The 18,492-nt window shown below is 31.9% G+C and overlaps 2 protein-coding genes across 7 annotated transcripts in view; both read right to left on the bottom strand.

The window, feature by feature from the left end:
* Positions 1 to 10,373, bottom strand: part of MRP (Multidrug-Resistance like Protein 1) — a 79,564-nt gene extending 69,191 nt beyond the window's left edge. For all 5 annotated transcript variants that reach the window (XM_085960213.1, XM_085960216.1, XM_085960212.1 and 2 more), the window contains exon 1: positions 10,219 to 10,373. In XM_085960213.1, the coding sequence (XP_085816339.1) occupies positions 10,219 to 10,263 (45 nt within the window). In that variant the 5' untranslated portion in view covers positions 10,264 to 10,373. The remainder of the gene's footprint in view (positions 1 to 10,218) is intronic.
* A 988-nt stretch (positions 10,374 to 11,361) lies between these two features.
* Positions 11,362 to 17,628, bottom strand: LOC147078546 (RNA polymerase-associated protein CTR9 homolog). 2 transcript variants are annotated; one of them, XM_085957336.1, is made up of 6 exons: positions 17,581 to 17,628; positions 17,234 to 17,406; positions 16,207 to 16,444; positions 15,718 to 15,994; positions 13,808 to 13,983; positions 11,362 to 11,832 (listed from the first exon to the last, which is right to left on the bottom strand). In XM_085957336.1, exons 3-4 carry the CDS (start codon positions 16,342 to 16,344, stop codon positions 15,851 to 15,853), a joined length of 282 nt encoding a protein of 93 aa, XP_085813462.1. In that variant the 5' UTR covers positions 16,345 to 16,444; positions 17,234 to 17,406; positions 17,581 to 17,628; the 3' UTR covers positions 11,362 to 11,832; positions 13,808 to 13,983; positions 15,718 to 15,850. The 2 variants fall into 2 exon arrangements, with proteins under 2 accessions (XP_085813462.1, XP_085813460.1); XM_085957334.1 differs by lacking the exon at positions 17,581 to 17,628 and having other exon boundaries at positions 17,238 to 17,404.
* Positions 17,629 to 18,492: the final 864 nt, after the last annotated feature.

Below are 18,492 nucleotides of genomic sequence, written 5' to 3'. Positions count from 1 at the left end.
AATGATAAATATTGTTAAGAAAATATACACAAACAGTTCATTCAGAAGTTATGACGTTTAAAAGATCCCGCGAGTTAACTCGTGCGTGGCACTGATCATGAGGTGATATCAGTTATAATCATTTATGAGGAATGGTTATAAGCCATTGGCACAACCAATTTGGTTTTTGACCTTGAGAACAAAATGTACTTTTTACACGGAACCAAAACTCACGGCTGCAGAGACGAATGCTTATACAAAATATGGCGCAGTGGAATCGCCAGCAAGATCTGCAGGTATCATTATTTAGATGTAAGTATACATATTATTTTGAATTTCATAAAATTACACTCGTTCTGGGTGTCTCGTAACAGTAAACTATATTAGTAAATTAGATATATCTTGATGAACTATAAAATAGTGATGTAATATAGACTTGTTGAAAATATATTAAGCATAATAAAATTTAAAATAAAAATTTAGAAATTCAGCCTTTCTGGTTCTCTAATATTCATAGATCTACTGGTTCTGGGATCTACTATTTCTGGCAGTAGACAATTCATATAAAAGTGATATATCTTTTTTTCAATCTTTTCAATCCAAAATGTCTCGTCTTTTTTGATTAATTCTATTTTAACAGGAAAATTATGTCCCGTCCAAACTCCAAATAAACAGACATCTTTCTTAGTAATATGAAGCTGCCCCTGAATCTGGAAGTACCAATCGTGATTTTTATCTATTACCATATTCCTGTCTTTATCTACTTTCCAAAATTTAATTTTTTTCTGTACAATAGCTTCATCTGCACTTATTCCAGCAGCTGAGAAAGGACATTTTATTTCAATAATTGTATCATCATCGCTGATGCCATCTGGCGTTGCACCGATAAAATCATACACATCATCGATAAACAATCCACATCTCTCAATCTTAATCCGTTCTTGTACACTAAGCTGTTGTAAAGCTATTGATTCATTTTCTTTACCATATTTTACCGCTTTCACGTTGGCTAATGATTGGCTATATAATAAACGTTTTACCAAAGGCCCAAATTTTGTATTTTCTCGCCGCTTACACACCTTACCAAAAACAGAGGCAGTAAGAAGGTTTCGTCGCCTTTCTAGCCATTCTGCACATTCAGATTGTAATACGGTGCGTCTTTCTATATCCCTCCTCTCATAGTTTGTCAGTTTGAGTTTTTTCAAAAAAGTTTCTTTTAACAATTGATATTGATTTTTGTCCATATCAGGTTTTTGGCAACTCTCTCCATAATCTGGATTAGATAAAGGAACAGTATGTATTGGTTTTCGCCAAGATTTTCCTATTTTTTTTTTATTTATTTTCAACCTTCTTGATTCTAAGCGATTTATGAAGGCTTTTGGGCTATTTTTATAAACTTGTTTTTGAATTGTGCAATGTAACTTATTTGTATTAAATGCGATTACCGCCGCTGCACATCGTCCCATGTACGATTGTCTTTGAGAGTAGTTAATTCTCTTGCCGCCTACAAATTTTGCAATCATGTTATTAAAAGATTCTGAAATATTAGTAGAAAAATTATAAATTAAACTTTTTGAATTTAGCACCAAACGAGAATTATATATCATTAATTGAGAAAATAGACTGCATTCTTTTAATGCTGGTACATAATTTACATCAAGCATGTCCTCTGTATTTGGTTCATTTGTACAAAAATATGGTAGACAAGAAGTATGGTCTCCAAAAACATGGTGCGGTCCATTAAATAAATCTTTTTTCAGAGCGATAACCTTTTCTTCGAAAGTACTATCTTGTAGTTTTCTATACTTGATTGCACCTATGACGGCTTTCCGCAGACGTCTTTTTCTTGACGCAATGATTTTTCTTACATTCAAGGGATATCTTGTGTCTTTGGTTAATGCCTCTATTTTGCCACAATAATTTCTAATTAAATGGTTTTTACATTCAACTTTCTCGACAGTTACATTCGGATAAGGGTGACAATCAAGAATTTTTTTGTATGTGCTGGAATCTCCATCAGCAATCAATTTTGAATAAATCAATCCATGTGTATTAATAGATTCTTTAAAGCCTTCTAATATTGCTGTAGATTCCATTCCACCTGACGGACCGGTATAATTTAAAAAGCATTTATGTTGTTGAGCAGGGATATTTTTATTTTTAGCTTTGGCGCACAAATCGCAATATTTATTTTTCACTGACATGTACAAAATCTTTCCGGTTCTTTGACCAATGATCGTGGCAGCGCCAGATGCTGCGGAATAATTGCATCTGTATGAACGTTTCGACCAACAGCCGTCTGCAACAACTGATATCATGGGAATACCAGAAGAATCGACGTCACCATTTTCGATTGCAAGTTGTCGCTCTTCTTTCGCAGCGTTTTCCATACTCTTATTTTTGGTTTCTTCAAACCACTCGTACACCTTCTGTTGACTCTTTCTGTATGTTCTTGCTGTAATCGATGGTACGTCAATTGCTGAACACATTTCTTCCAGATTTGAAAATCCACTGCCGATACTGATTATACTGGATACAAATGCGTCACACAGATTCATTTTGTTTTTGTTCATTTCAGTGGTATATAATTTTAATTTTTTACCACAAAGTTTACATTGAATAAAAAATGTACTACTAAAGTTATCCCGATTTTCCCCAAAAATTTCTAAATGTGATAAATTACAATTAAATGGAGAATCATGGTGGCTAATTAATTGAAGTTGTTGGAAAAAATATGAAAAGTCTATAATTCTACGGCCTTCTACACGGAATTTAGGGCTTGAATCTTCAATTTCATTTTCTATAATAAATTCTTCGTGTTCGTGTTCAAATGTGGGATGAAATTCTGGTTCAGGTAGTATGCTTTGAGGATTTCCATGCTCAGGCATAGTCTTCGGCAATATATCAATACTATAATACATTCAAAAATATTAGTTTAGTAGATAGTTAACAGAAAACAAAATGTATAGCTGCTATTAATTATTGTACCAGATTATAATTTTTGTCACAGACACACTAATTTCGAATAAGACATGGCACAAACATAATATAAAAATAATATAAGTACAAATGATCATTATACTTAATTGTGTGTATTAATAAGTAATACGCAAAACTTCCTTTTGCAAGATAAATAAATATTGTGAACCAAAATTTTCTGTGAAATGTGGTTTTTTCAACTATGTATAATTATGTCAAATTATAAAATAATAATTTCAAACCTTTGTGTTTTTAATGTATTAATATTTCCATCTTTTCTCCTACGTCTTTTTTTGGAACTTCCAGCCATCGGATAGTGAGTTCGTGGCATTTTTTGTAAGTACAATCGATATAAATAATTGTGATAATATTGTTAGGTACCTATGTCAAAAACCGAGGATGAAAATTTCGCATTCCCGCTGAAATAAATGACGTTCATAGTATTGCCAGGCTAAACTTTCGAAATTAAAGTTAGTTTTTAAAAAAAAAATTACATTGGAAAATATTATGTAAGTACAGGCATCCATTATTATGTTATTTGATGAAAGTATTCTTTAAAATCATCTGTATTATTATAATCTCGCAAATTCATAATTTAGTAAAAGTTAAATTTTCTGTAATATAAACATCAGTAGGTACCTAACCTATGTTGATTCATAATTTTGGCTAAGTAAAAAATATAGATATTTTTACTTCGCGATGTGTTTGGGGTGTTCTAAATTATGTAAGTATGTTTAATAACAAATGTGAAATTCGTAAAACCTCATGTGTATTATTTATTAAATAAAAATAGTAAAACTAATAGTAGATACAAATGGTGAAAAACTTCATTCTCTTATTTACTAAAATATCAATTCAATAATATTTTAGTAGATATGGCAATACTGGACGACCCGATATATGTCACTGAAATAAAATAAAATCTATCACAATTTATAAAATACATACCTACTACAATCATAATTATTTTGAATGTAGAGGGAGATAGTTATAGAAAGGGACAGAAAACTGATTGCTATGTTGCAATATTAGGCAAAATAGATTGCAACAGTGTTAAAAATTATAATGTATGATTTAGTATGACATAACGTAGAATTGACGCAAATACAAATTTCTTCAGATTTTTTTTTGTTTTGTCCTCAAATGTCAAAATATGTTTTCCTTTTGAATAATATGTTCGAATTTGTGTTTGTTTCGCCTATTTTTGTGTTCAATTTGTAGCATTCACTTTTATAAACATATTTTTGTACAATACTTGTGTGTTGGCGTATTTTTTTGGTCATATAAAGTTAAAATAATACCAGCTAAAGATTCCATACATCATACACCAATTCGCAGGTGGGTCTGGCGGATATCAAGATGGTCGAATATTTCGTGGAAACAGTTGTTTTAAAAAGGTCTCTATTTAGTATTACAAATTTATAACTAACAAGATATTTCATCATTTATTCAATGATTAATGATAAACCTTCTGATACGTAGCTTTATATTATTTCGTATGTCTATAATTGTAGCATATTTAAATAACAAAATGTCCACTCGCTTCCATTAGATTTAGAACCAATAGAAACTGCAAATATTATAATTATACTGAATATATTTTACTACATTATGTTTTATAACATTACAACTATCTATAATAAATCGTTTGAGATAATAATTAAGGGAAAAATTTGTCATCATCACAGCCTATTAATGTCACAAAAATATGGCTTCGTTCTCAATTATCACGTTTCACGGTTTCAAAGAATATTATTTTACGTCATAAAAATACTTTATGTAGTTATCAAATGTTTTACATAAATATTTGACGATGAATAAGCTTCATAATGATATAAATAGTTTTTCTACAAATCTTACGTACTATTCAGGCTTAACCTCTGAAAATACCAGAAAATAGCTGACATGGAACACCTTCCCCCTTAAATTATCTTGGTTTTTTCGCTTTTCCAGACACCCTCCCCACCCGCTTCAAACATCTAAACACCAACACATGCACTTATAGGTCACGTAAACATGAAAGCGAGTAATTAAAAAAAAAATTAATTCATGCACAGATAATCCGCAAACTGGATAATTTGTACAAGGATAATTGGGAGTTTACTGTATCTTGGTCTGGACTAGGCATAATAACGGATAAAGATGTCAACGTTATGTAAAACTACCTAATAATGAACCCTATACAAAGTCAATAGATTAGAAAATTCTCACCACGTATAACTAAATATTGTTTGTATAGTTTTAGGTATAAAGGTTAAAAAGTAAAACATAATAATTGTGGCTAGAGTTGAAAGAATATTCAGTATATTAAAAATCATAGCAGGTAATGAAAGAAATTCAGTTGGACCAATGAATTTGGACAATAAATACACGGAGCCTTATATGTTATTTCTGTTATGAGATTTTAAATTATTTAGCAAGCGTGTGAAGCGTGAAGATTGTTAAGGTGGTAAACTCTACAAATATGAACATCACTCAGTTACGTGCAGTTATAAACAACGTAGTAACAACGACGAAATGTAGCATTAATAGCAACTTATATTTGGTAACATGGAATAATTGTCTGCATGATTTTTACATAGGACCAAAATAGATTTACTACACCACTGGGTTCGAATATTATACATCTGAATATTAAAGCCCGTTTACACATGCATGGATTTACAGCTGACAGTAGGTATGTATTATCGTGCAAGTTGCAAAATTGCATGTATGGATGAAAAAAGGTCAGCAGCTTCTGAATTTTCAGGCTATAGTTGTAACATCTGCCGGAAAAAATACGAACCAAACTGGGCGGAGCATTATGACGTTTATCAATTTTCATAACCTATCAAATAATACCATACAATGAGAACAAAGCGTCTCGCTTCCGCTTGAAAAATGGAATTGGCGAGAAAGTCAGCACTTTTGCTTGTAAACAATTATTATCGTGATAGTTTAATTTATACACTATTGGTGCCAGTAAATTTATGCACACATACAGGCGTTATTAAACCTTCAAACATCATTTATGACCTATGGAAACCGATATTCTTTAAAATAAGTTCAAATATAGTACAATGAGAATATGATGAATATAACATGCAGTTGGGTATCTGCTGAATGATTTTTTTGATTGGAGCTATAATACAGATAAGGTGCGGAAAATGATATCATTCATGATGATTAGTTAGATAATCAGGAAATAACCGCAAAATCATTTTCTATAATATAAGAAATATTTCATGGCACTTCTGGATAAATGATAAATATAACAATGTTGATTTATTTAGCTTTGTCATGCTGAACTACTATAAAAGATAAGCTTCTGATAAGTTCTAGAATTTGAATATTAATATCGGAGTTATAGTATTTTGAACTAAAATTTTGATGTATTAATATGTGAAGATTGATAATGCAAAGTAGAGTATACACTTCATAACTTTCCACTCTGGCTCTAGGATGAAAATGATGTAATGTATTCTAAAAATACTTTTTTTTTTACATATATTATCCATTTATTTAATTATTATTATATATATTAATACAAGTGAATACCATTCGATCTAATTTTATGTGAGGTAATCAGGCAAGTGTAGTAAAAAGTGAAAAAAAAGTGTTAGTTATAAAACGTATACTCCGTGGTGTATTATCTATGATTTAACCATAGATTAGACTTGGCGAAGTGAAAGCTTTGATGAACCATGTAGACAGCAAAACAAATTCCTCTTCTTGACGCATGCACAAAACTTCTCGGTGTAAAACCAGAATTTAAAAGTTGAAACGAAAGTGGGCGATGAAGTGATTAGATGTGGACTTAGATTTTGAAGTAAATATAAATCAGTATGCAGTGGCACCATGGGTACCAACACAGTAAAACGCTTTACAGTATTGTAGTGAAATTTTTTGCTAGCATAGAAACAGACATTACAGCAAACAATTCCAATACATCCGTGAATCGCCTATGTTACCACTGTTCACTGATTCACCTATACATTTATATTAATTATAATTAATTTAATTTTCAGGTAAAAAATAATACTTATAAAATGATATGCTCTCATCACTATTTTTTTCTTGTAGATCATCTTAAAACCGCACTATCAAATACTGGCAAACAGTTTCAGTCATGATTTTTTAATGATCATTAAAAACATTAGTTTGGTGTGATGAAGGGGGGTTGGGGGGTGCACGAAACTCGCTATGTCAATGTTACTAATAGTTTGTTTAATGTTTTCAGTAGGATAATTTTAACATGCATGCATAATATGGCGAAAGCTAGAAGCCTTCTGATTTTTATTGTCTTATAAGTTCAGTGTATATCTATGTATGTCTATGGTTAAAATTCACAACAATAAGTCCATGCATGTGCAATTTTAAAACTTGTGAAGATTTTGTACTATAGTCAACCTAAATAACAATGGCAACACTTATTTCAGCTTCAGGTTATTTATTAAAGAGTGAAGATCGAATGACAGTTGATTTGACAGCTAATGAAAACTGTCAAGTTATAGCTTAGAATAATTGTCATTTTGAATAGTATAACACGATCATAGTTTTCATAAAAATATTGCATAAAAAACATTGAAACCATTCAAAAGAATAAATTATCGAAAAATTGAAGGTACACGTATTTGAGTAAATTGACGGAAGATATTCTTACATCATGATATTATATTCACAGTTCTGAGGAACAGACAATTCAGACAATTTCAGACAATTCATTAGTTTCAGAGGAAGCCCCGTTTTGCTAGTAAGAAATTGTTATCAACAAGATTATAGGTATCAAAGTTAACACAGTGAGTGCATGATCATCCAATCAAAAATATTAAGCCGAAAATGATTTGATTAATTTAATCATTAAAATAATCCCCTGCACAGTACATTATTATGTATAATAATAACTTTTAATATCTGTGTTGATGTAATTCAAAGATATATCTTTATCTGTGTCATCCGTACAAAAATCCCATGTCGGTGTTATTAACAAAAAAGTATAATTTTACATTTTCCAAAAACTAAAGCCTAAAATGCGTACGGGTCTTTTACCTACTTCCAATTTTAAAAACATTATTTTGAAGTCAATGACAGATGACCAAAAAACAAATGAAAATCTAGTGAAAATTACACATTGAAAAGATAGCTCCATATCAATGGTTCCTTGTTAATAATCAAATTATGTACATGCATATATTATGTTGTGGCGATTCCTTAAATTAACGGGGAACACTTTTATCCGGCCATTTGGATGACTCCATTACTAATTATTATTTGTGGAAATGATACTTTTACATGTGCAAGACATTTTCCTTGGCAATCGACATATCGATATTTGGGAATAAAAATCTCGGTAACTAAATATCAGATTTTGGTAATTATGCCGCAGAGGTGGACACGAGCTTTTATAATTTTTTTTTACGAAAACAATTTATTCCATGTAGACAATTATAATAAATACCTTTTTCTGTCGGCGCATCGGCTTTTCGATCCATTAATCGTTAATTGAAAATTTGAAATTTTCATACATTTTGATACACCATTATCACAAACTAAGATTATATAAGGTAATATTAGGTTGGCGTAGGTTAGATTAGGTTAGGTTATGTTTGGTTTAGTCTAAAAAAGAAAGTTGTAAAATCTCATGTCCACCTCTGCGGCACATTTACTATATATTATTTTACAGAATTCGAGAAAGAAGATCCAATCTAAATAAAATTTGGTACTGTTCGGTTATCAGGAATACAGCGGAAAACACATTTTAAAAATACCCGATATACTGGATTATTTGTTAGATTGGGTTAGTTTAGGTTAGGTTGGGTTGGGTTAGGTTAGGTTTAGTTAGGTTGGCCTAACAAATAATCCAGTTTATCGGCTATTTTCAAAATGTGTTTTCCACTGTATTCCTGATAACTGAACAGTACCTAAAATTTTATATAACTTAAATCGAAAGTAAGCTTTACTGCTGGTTTATTTATGAACAATTTCAATTAACTTTATGAAATCAAAAATACGTTAAAATTTGATTGAATATCTTATGTGGTAAATAAATAATATATTAGGTACTTATTGATAGTGTTCATAAAGAAATACGTCACAATAATTTATATGCACACATGTTTTAAGATTTCAACATATTATTTTGACATAGGTATTATGATTATTTGTTATTAGAGATACAATGGATTTTTTAAATAACAACAATAACAATGGATAAAACACAAAATTTACACAATACAAATGAAAAGAGAGCTCTAAATTCATTCAAATGTGTAGTAAATGTCATGAGGTTATTTTATAATTGACACTAGAAAGTAATGTTGTACTAATTATGAAGTGTTTGAATGTGGATACATTATATTTTATTTGACCAATTTACTTAATAGTTTTTTTCTAAATAAAATTACTGGTTTATTTAGTTACTGTACGTAAGGATAGCCGAGCTAAAAATAAAAATCACAAAGACTTCCCAGTACTGGGCACTGACATCCTGTGATCAAAACAAACATGACATGGGGTTATTGCCCTTGAGGGTGCATAAATGACATTTCAATTATTTTATGAAATATAATCGAACCTTTCAAGTTAAAGAAAAATCAGAGATGTTGAAATGTATTAGATAATGAATTTTAGTTTGAGATACTACTATACAGTTTATTACAATATTGATTGCTTTTATAACCTAACTTTTTGACTGAACTTCCAGAGAGTTCCGTATAATAAAATATTGTTATTCGAGGATAGATAGTATTTAAAGTGAATTTATGGAGAGAATTGTCTTTACTTTTTGACAGATTTTAACAAGAACCGATTTCACAATCATAATATGTTTACATCGATCACTGAAATATGGATAAATGACAGAAATTCCAACAAATTAATTAGAAAGTATTACAATAATTGTAACACAAAACAGTTTCTTGCAGCCAAGAGATTGTCATTATTCGCAATAATAACTCTCGTATTCATAAATTTAAAAAATAAGGATGATGGTTATATGTTTTTAAATGTTTTCAAGTATTGTGCAATCTGTCAATCTTCACAAAGTTTACATAGACCAAATACCTCAAGCGTATTTAAATCTCACTCGGTGTACCTAAATTAGAGACTAATTTATTTTAAAATTACGAAATTTATTGTCACTCGTAATGTCAATAAATGTCAACTATATATATAAAAAAAAATACACGTGAGTGTCACATACAAAATTCATGTATTCATAGAGGGAATGATATGAATATTTTGAATGTCATTGCATTGTTATCAAAATAAGTTAATACATACCCAAAATTTGGAACCGCAAAACTCGTCCATGGAGCTGTTATCCATGGTGAAGCGGGTGACACTACCTTTATGACACAACGCCCAACTCCCGAGACCGGCGGATTTCGAGAGAATGTCGAAATCAAAAACAATTCTAGCCAACCGTTTAACAGTCGGCACTCGGCCTTGACCAGGAAGTTGATCGAAACCAGAATATGCATACTATTCATTTTAAGTATAAATAAAATTTACAACGAATCTCAAAATCTTCGAAATCACTATATTATGATAAAATAATAAAAAATACGCTCGTAAGAGTGCAAATAACATTTTTATAGAACGATCAAAGTTATTCACAAATTAAAATTAATTTATTTCTATAATCGAAGATAGGTAGACGACATGGAGGTTGAGTTATGTATAGGTAGGTAATTTTATCGATTGTGCCTTAATTTTAGGTCCATTTACCTGGATCACCCAATGTTAAAACTCCAACTTTTTTTGTGTGCATTTGTTTGTGCATGATTTTTTTTCGTTTGTGCACCTATAATAACCGAAAAATTCCAATTTCAAATTGGGTGTTCCAGCTAAACGTTTGGTCACCCAATGTTGAATTTTCAACTTTTTTTTAGTGCATCGTTAGTGCACGCGTTTTTTTCGTTTGTGCACGCACATTAAGGGGGTTATTTGCATTTCAATTTGGGTGACCCAGCTAAATGCTGGATACTTGTGTCACTAAACTTGGATTTTTTTCAAAATTTAAATTGTAAACACTAGTGCGTTGGTAGTGAACGTTAGTGCATGATTCTTTTTTGTCTTTTCATCTGTATTCAGCGCGCTATTTAATTTTTAAGTTTGTATGCAAAACCTGGCTGCGTGGGTTTAAAAATATTTCTTTTTAGACGAAAATAGAAAATTATATTTTAATTCTGAGCGTCTAGTGCGAGCACTACCGAAATGGTCTATGGTCTCGAACATTTGTAGACGAATGCGTTCGCTCGCCCACAAACCAAACGCATGGCACGCAGCTTAATTTAGCAATGCAACGGGTGGCGTCTAGATGTATCTATAGTCTATGAATATTATGCTCTCTGCGAATATAATAATATCTTATAACTTAACAGCTGAGCAAAGGAAAGGGTGAAAAAATGAAATTCAACATTTATCATAAAACATCAATTATTTATTAAAATACTTTAAACTACCTTTCTATTATCAATCATCAATCCAAGAGGTACTTAACTGGGTGGTCGACTTAAACTTAAAAATGTAAGGAGGTGTAACGTGTAATTTCTTTGCTTGGTCTAAATATATTACAATAAATCATCAATGTTATAAAGGAAAAATCATGAAATTTATGATACAAAAATTAATCAATTTTCTGTGGGTAGGTAGTTACATAGGTAAGTATTGAAAGTAATAAACTTCTGTGACCAATCAAAACGTGGGCGGACATTCTTCCAGGATGAGCACTATGGTGTAGAGTAGAGAGCCGTTACAAGGCCCAACTCGTCTGGCTCGTAGCAAAGCTATATTGGCTTCCTGGAGTCGATTCGCATACGACACAGCTCGGGCCATGTAAATCAAATCATCCACATTATGGTGAGCGTGGAATTTGTTCAAACAATTCTCATACTGCAAACAAAAAAGCATTGATAAGATTAAGCAAACGTGATATAGATTTTATACAGAATATTACTTAAAATATTTGCTGTATAAACGTATACTACGTAGTCAATAATTTATTGTTTTTACATTTCATTGATTGTTTAACCATTAGATGGGTGAGCAGCACATTGCATAGAAAGCCTTGGGGATAGATAGCAGTGGTGAAGGGTGGAGGTAGGCTGTTAAGAACTGCCATAAATAGTGCACATTAAACTTTGTCAGTCATGCATATTTTTTTCATTGAAATAAGACAACTTACAGATGGTGTTGGGTTAGTTTTTAAAATTCAATTAAGCCCTGCGAAAACAAGTCTTTTACAGATTAACATCCACATAGACTTTTTTAGAATACACTTTTTTTATCCCAAATTGCTCCATGAGATTTAGTCGATCACCCTTGTCATATAGATACACATATTTCGGACCATGGATTGGATCTACAATATGGCTGCTGCTCGCTATAAAGACGTGCTTGGTGAATTGTGAATCTGAATCTCTTAACTGTTTTACAAGTTTAACAATGCAGATAATAAACACCTCTTCTCTGAGGTGTATATTGATCTATCTAGTATCAACGATGAAACAAAGACACATGACAAAATGACTAAGATGGTTATACATAATTATTATATCTTTAAAAATGAAAGTTTATGTCTTGTATATTAATAAAAAATGGGATGATATAACTGCAAATCAGACTGCTCTAATTAAATCCAAGCTTCGATGTCATCTGGGAATTGATCGGTGACTTTCTTGAGATGTGCACGAGCTACATCTCGTTAAGATTGAAAGGTAGATTTAGCGTATAGTGATCCAAGAATTTTTTTTATCTCGTAGTTGTTTGGTTGAGCCTTTATGACATTTTTGAAACATTGGGAGGCCCAGTGAAGGAATAATTGTTGAATACAATAAAACAACTTAATATATTTATACATTGGCTTTGCATGAATTATTTAAATTCGCCCACCATACAGTATTGACAATAATAATTACAACATTATAATAATATAGACTAGAACATAAATTTCAGTCCTCATATTTGATAAAAAAATAAGAAAAAACTCAGCAATAAAGTTGGATGGCAAAATTAAAAAGTGGTCACGATCCTCAGCCATGAGTGAACGACCAAGAAGAAGGATGTATGTGGCAGTAAAGAATTATGGACCGAGAAAAATGGAGGAAGCTAAGGGAGGCCTTCATCCAACTGTAGATCGACCCCGGCTGATGATGTTGACTTGATAAAAAGCTTAGTGCCCATACGCACTTGCGGCTAGCCGAAGCGGCCTGCCGCATATCGTTTTTTGTATGCCGGCTAGCCGCAGCGGCCTGCCGCAAGTGCGTATGGGTGAACAAAACAATTATTGTAAAGCAATTTTCTTAAGTGGTGAATACCAGACCATATTCTATTATATACAAATTTTGATTCATAGATAGCATAAGGATCTCTTCGAATTTTCGTACTGACATACTAGTACTTTTTAATAGTTTAAATTAAATTATAGATTCTTCAAGATGTTACACAAGATTTAACAATGAAACATTCATCAATCTTCCATACATAACTCAAAACAGGTTCAGAAACAAACCTAATTGATAAAAATGTTAGAACATGACATGGGAATCAACCCTAGATTTATCGCATGCCAGCTGAGTCAGCTTGAGAAGATCCAAGATTTTTCGAATGGGTATTTTACTGAGGCTGTTCCAAGTTAAATATTTTCAATGAAGACTGTTACATTCTTAAATCACGTGTATTATTTAGGAATATCAACTGTTAAGCTGTGGACCCAATAGGTTGAGCAAACGATCATATATTTCTTGTAAAAAATATCTTTTATGAGACCTCTTCGTGAGGCAGCCGAGATCCACATCGGATTGTACGGCCAGTAAAAAATATATTTTTAACTGTACGCCTATACAAATATGATATAAAATATACATACATTCTCTGAATCCCCCCGATAAAATGATATACATCTGCTCGAGGCCAAAGTGCGGCAGGACAAATGCAGAAAGTGCAAACTGCGTAGCCTGGTCGCGGTTTCTCGTGCAAGTTAGTAACAGTTCTCCGCACACAACCCCTGATTCTCTGTGTTGTTATTGGACTTGGATTGTAATCCTGAAAACAAATTACAAGACAACTGAATGAACTGAACTGAGAAAAATTTTCACCCTGCTGAATTAAGCGGATAGACAAGGTTCTTGAATTACTATTATGATTACTAGATAGATGGAGCAATGAGATCTTTTTAAAATTTATGTAGAAAGGATTTTATTCTTTTCCTCATAAATTTCATTTCATACTCATGTGATATATGAAATTTATATCATAATATTTACATTAAGTATGTAATTTTATTAATCAGACATAATTATAGGTTCATATAATTTCTTCATGTTTTCTTTACAGAGACTTAACGGCCCACATGCTCAGCGTAGGTAAAAATGGAGCTTTTATGGTATTCTTTTTCTTTTTTCTTTCGACCATGTCCGATCCTAATAGGATCATATGGGCCTCCACAGAGTAGAGGTTTGTATTGACAGATTTTGTTTTTTACGAGAAATGGATGTCAGCCATTTGCTCAACCTATTAGGTATATTCAGAGCATAATCCTGGACATTCCTTAAACGTTTTAGATAATCTATTTATATAGTTTTGAAGCCTTATTATCCTTTATATTTATTTTAAACATTTGATGACTGCATAAAGTATTTTTATTACATAAAATAGTTTTTTTTAAACTTTTCGCTCTAATGTTTTAGAATATAGTCATATTTCGGTACATCCATGTGCAGTGGTATTAATATTTTTTAGATTCATTAATTTTTAAACGCATTTACAAAACCATTAGTAAAATTAATGTTAACATTATATAGTGACATATTTACGATAAAAAATTATATTTAATAATCTTTGTGATCCCAAATTTAACAAAAATTAGGCATTTTATTATTAAAAAATTGGCACGATTAACACATTTCAAGATAATTCTAAAGACACTAATTATAAGCTATGTCTTTGACCATTCAAATGTGATAAACATTCTACGAATAATGTTTGCTTTATAATAATTATTGACCTAAGAATAAGGTACTATTTTTTGAAATACGCCATATTTATTGGCATTTCCCAGTGGTTAAGCTACAACATACGGCCGTAGCCATAAATTGACAAATGATAAATGAAGTAGGGAGTAAGATCATGGTAATGCCCGTGTTTGAACATGTACCGATTTAAAAAAATATTTTTTTTCAGTTAGGTTAGATTATGGTTATGGCTACGGTCGTATGTTGTGGCTTAGCCACTGGGAAATGCCAATAGAAATGGCGTATTTCAAAATAATACTACCTTATTCTTAGGTCAATAATTATTATAAAGCAAACATTATTCGTAGAATGTTTATCAGTTGTGTAATTCATGCGCACTAGAAATCGTATCTGTGGATGATCAGGGTTAAATTATTGTTACACTATAATGGTTTTTCATTGAAAAATATATTTTAAATATAAAATATTTTTTTTATGAGAAATGGATGTTTAGCCACTTGCATTACCAATTGGATCCAGAGTCATGAGTCATGACTATTTAGAATTTGAATATAAGATGGATAATGCAAAATTGCACTTGGCACATGGCATTCAGCCGTAAATCAACAAAACTTAAAAAAACATGAGAATTAATGGATCTTTGATGAAATATGCAAACTCAATTTTGAAAAATTCTAGATATTCATTTTAACTGAATATTTAAACTATTATATTGAACTATTTTAAATGAGAGATGAGTATATTCTCATTTCACAGATTGACGTTTGCTGTGAAAAATATTTAAAACAATGTAAGTATCCCAAACCTTGCTTTATCCTGATTATTTAGCTTCATAAAGCAATGGCCCATGCCGAAACGGAGACGGAGAACAGCCAGGCGGTTGGGGTTGGTTCTCAGAGTTTCCCTGTAGAAGCCGAGAGCGCTGCGGTAGTCCTTTTTTATTGAAAGCGATGCACACTTTCCAGAACAGCGAGGGGATGTTGTTGGAAGATTGATTCACCACAAAATTGAATTGCGCATCCACCGTCCACCACTTTATCACCCTCCAACAAGCACAAGTATGCTCGGCCCAAAGGATGATTCTGCAAAAAAAAAAATACAGATGTACAGCATTTTCGCCGGTAAAGTAAATTCGGCTGTTGTATAATGAAAAATCAGTTGTTTTCATTTTGTTTTTCCAAGTCATGTTGTGAATGGATTGAACTTGTAAATTGTAAAGTTCACTTCATATTATTATATATAAAGAAATTTGAACAAAATTTGACTAGGTTGAATAAAATAGGTATCGTCTTACATGATCATACATGATGATTTTGTCGGCAGTGGTGTATAGGTGTGTGGCTTTGGTGAACAGATCCCGTTTCATGTTTATATTCTTTTCATGGTTAGCTTCCTGCACGCAGTATGTGGCGAGCATGTCCAGGCACCGCATCTGATCTTTCTCCGAGTTAGAATAATCGATGTTGGCCGCGGTGCGGCCCGCATCCAAGATTTTAATGAAGTCATCAGTTCTTTTTGTTTACGTACGGCACCTGTATAGAATACAAACATTTATATGAGAATACGCAATTTGAAAAATTGAAAGGACCCTCGCAAACGATGCTAATAGAAATCAAGATCTGACAGGTCCCATCCATTCATTCAAATATCATTCTCTCTGGACATAAAAATGTGGATAAATGTGGTTGAAAAATTAACCCTGCCTACATCGCAATAAGGGTTATTTTTGTACAACATTTCTTTCCAAAACGCTAATATATATATTATATTATATTGTAGCAAGTAATTAAATATTAACTTTACCCACATTGCAAAAAAAGGATTATTCGAGATTTTTGAAAGATGTCTTTGACCTATTCTGCAAAACTTGCCCACTTTAATATTGTGATTTTGTATGATTTTGTATGAAACGGTGTATTATCATGGAACTTATATCAATGTATACAAACGAGTAAGTTTTAATACCCGCTCGGTTATTGTAACTTGGTTTCTATGGGGCACTATTTCTTTCAAAAAGTTTGAAACGTCATATGATGAGCAAGGTCTTTTTTCATTGAGGCATGACCATAATAGATTAAATTGGACTAGAAATCATGCATTCTTGCACGCCAATCGAGATATCGGGAAGATTCTACAGGTGTCACTCTTAGCACAGCTATGAAAAACGCCCAATGTTTGGTACACCATGGTATACGCTCGACTATGTGTATCGAGACGTGGTGGTTGGCGATGGAGAAAAGCAAACACCAGAGAGTAATCATTACCCATAAAAATTGATTAAAAAAGTATTCATTTAGTTATTTAGTAAAATATTAATATACCTACTCAAAAGGGTTCGCCATCCAGATTATAATTGATAGTTTTTTTTTCTACAATAGACTGTTTACCCTAGGAAATTGATGGTGACATTCTAACTTCATTACATTCCATGCGTAAAATCTTATAGAGTATTTTTTTTCACCTCATGCGGCAGGTAATAATTGTTCAGGATCACCTAAAAACAATTTAGATTAGGCAAACGACATTGGTTACGTTAATCACATGTCATAAAATGAAGTAAAATCACATCACAAAACTTTAGCTAGTTCAATGTAATAATTATAACGAAACTAAACATTCAAAACACTACATTATTATAAAATAAGTGATGTTAAAAGTTTATCTTTACACTATTATCAAAAATAAAAATGTTTCGAAGTCGCATGACCAGGCACCTGCAGTAGGTACGAGGAACTAAAGAATGACGTCATTACATTTTAAGTATACTAGAGTAAAAAATAATTGCGCTGTACTTACCCGTGTTATGGGAATTCACCGTCTTCGAGCTGCATTAGAAAACTTGGGTTGCCCCGTAAGCAATTATTGCTTTGTCGTAATCTATTTTCACATTGCTGCAAAATTCATAATATATTATATTTTCTTATAACGAATAATCGTCAACTTAACCCTTTGTCTATTGTACGGTATAACGATACGCTACGGCCTACGCCAATCGATGTATGAAGCTTCTCTAAGAAAAATAATGAATCATTTCAGCGTATAGGCATGTGGGGCTTATAAAATTTATATCAAAAATACGACTTGGAAGTTAAAGGCTTAAAATAGTATACGATCACTTCGTTATAGTTTTTTAGATCTGCTAACACATAAACAGTAAAAAATAATGATTCATATTATAACACAGCATAATAATTATTAATTATTAATGATTTGCTGTATTTTTTGCTTAACATCGATATTATGGATATACCAGTCTCAGGAAATAAAAATTACAATTGAGATCGCAAGGAGCGCCTTTCTCAAAATGAGACGCCTCCTTAGCAATCGAGATCTTAACCTAGGTCTGAGACTGCGTATGGTACGTTGTTATGTGCTCTCAATTCTTTTCTATGGCATGGAAGTATGGACGCTATACTAAGAGATGTCACGGAGACTTAAAGCTTTCGAGATGTGGCTGTATAGACGCATCCTCAAAATTCCTTGGACTGACCGTGTGACAAATGTTGAAGTTCTCAATCGAATGGGGAAGGACCGAGAAATTCTACGTAGTATCAAAACCAGGAAACTACAATACCTCGAC

This window comes from Rhyacophila brunnea, unplaced genomic scaffold (genome assembly GCF_057557595.1).
Source record: "Rhyacophila brunnea isolate RB1 unplaced genomic scaffold, BYU_Rbru_1.0 scaffold_11, whole genome shotgun sequence".
NCBI classification, from domain to species: domain Eukaryota; kingdom Metazoa; phylum Arthropoda; class Insecta; order Trichoptera; family Rhyacophilidae; genus Rhyacophila; species Rhyacophila brunnea.
This window is presented reverse-complemented; position numbering and strand designations above follow the sequence as displayed.

Coding starts and splice junctions, on each gene's coding strand:
- LOC147078546 (XM_085957336.1), bottom strand. CDS start 16,344: ATGCGGTGCCTGGACATGCTCGCCACATACTGCGTGCAGGAAGCTAAC. Junction 15,995..16,206: donor AAATCATCATGTATGATCAT/GTAAGACGATAC, acceptor TTTTTTTTGCAG/AATCATCCTTTGGGCCGAGC.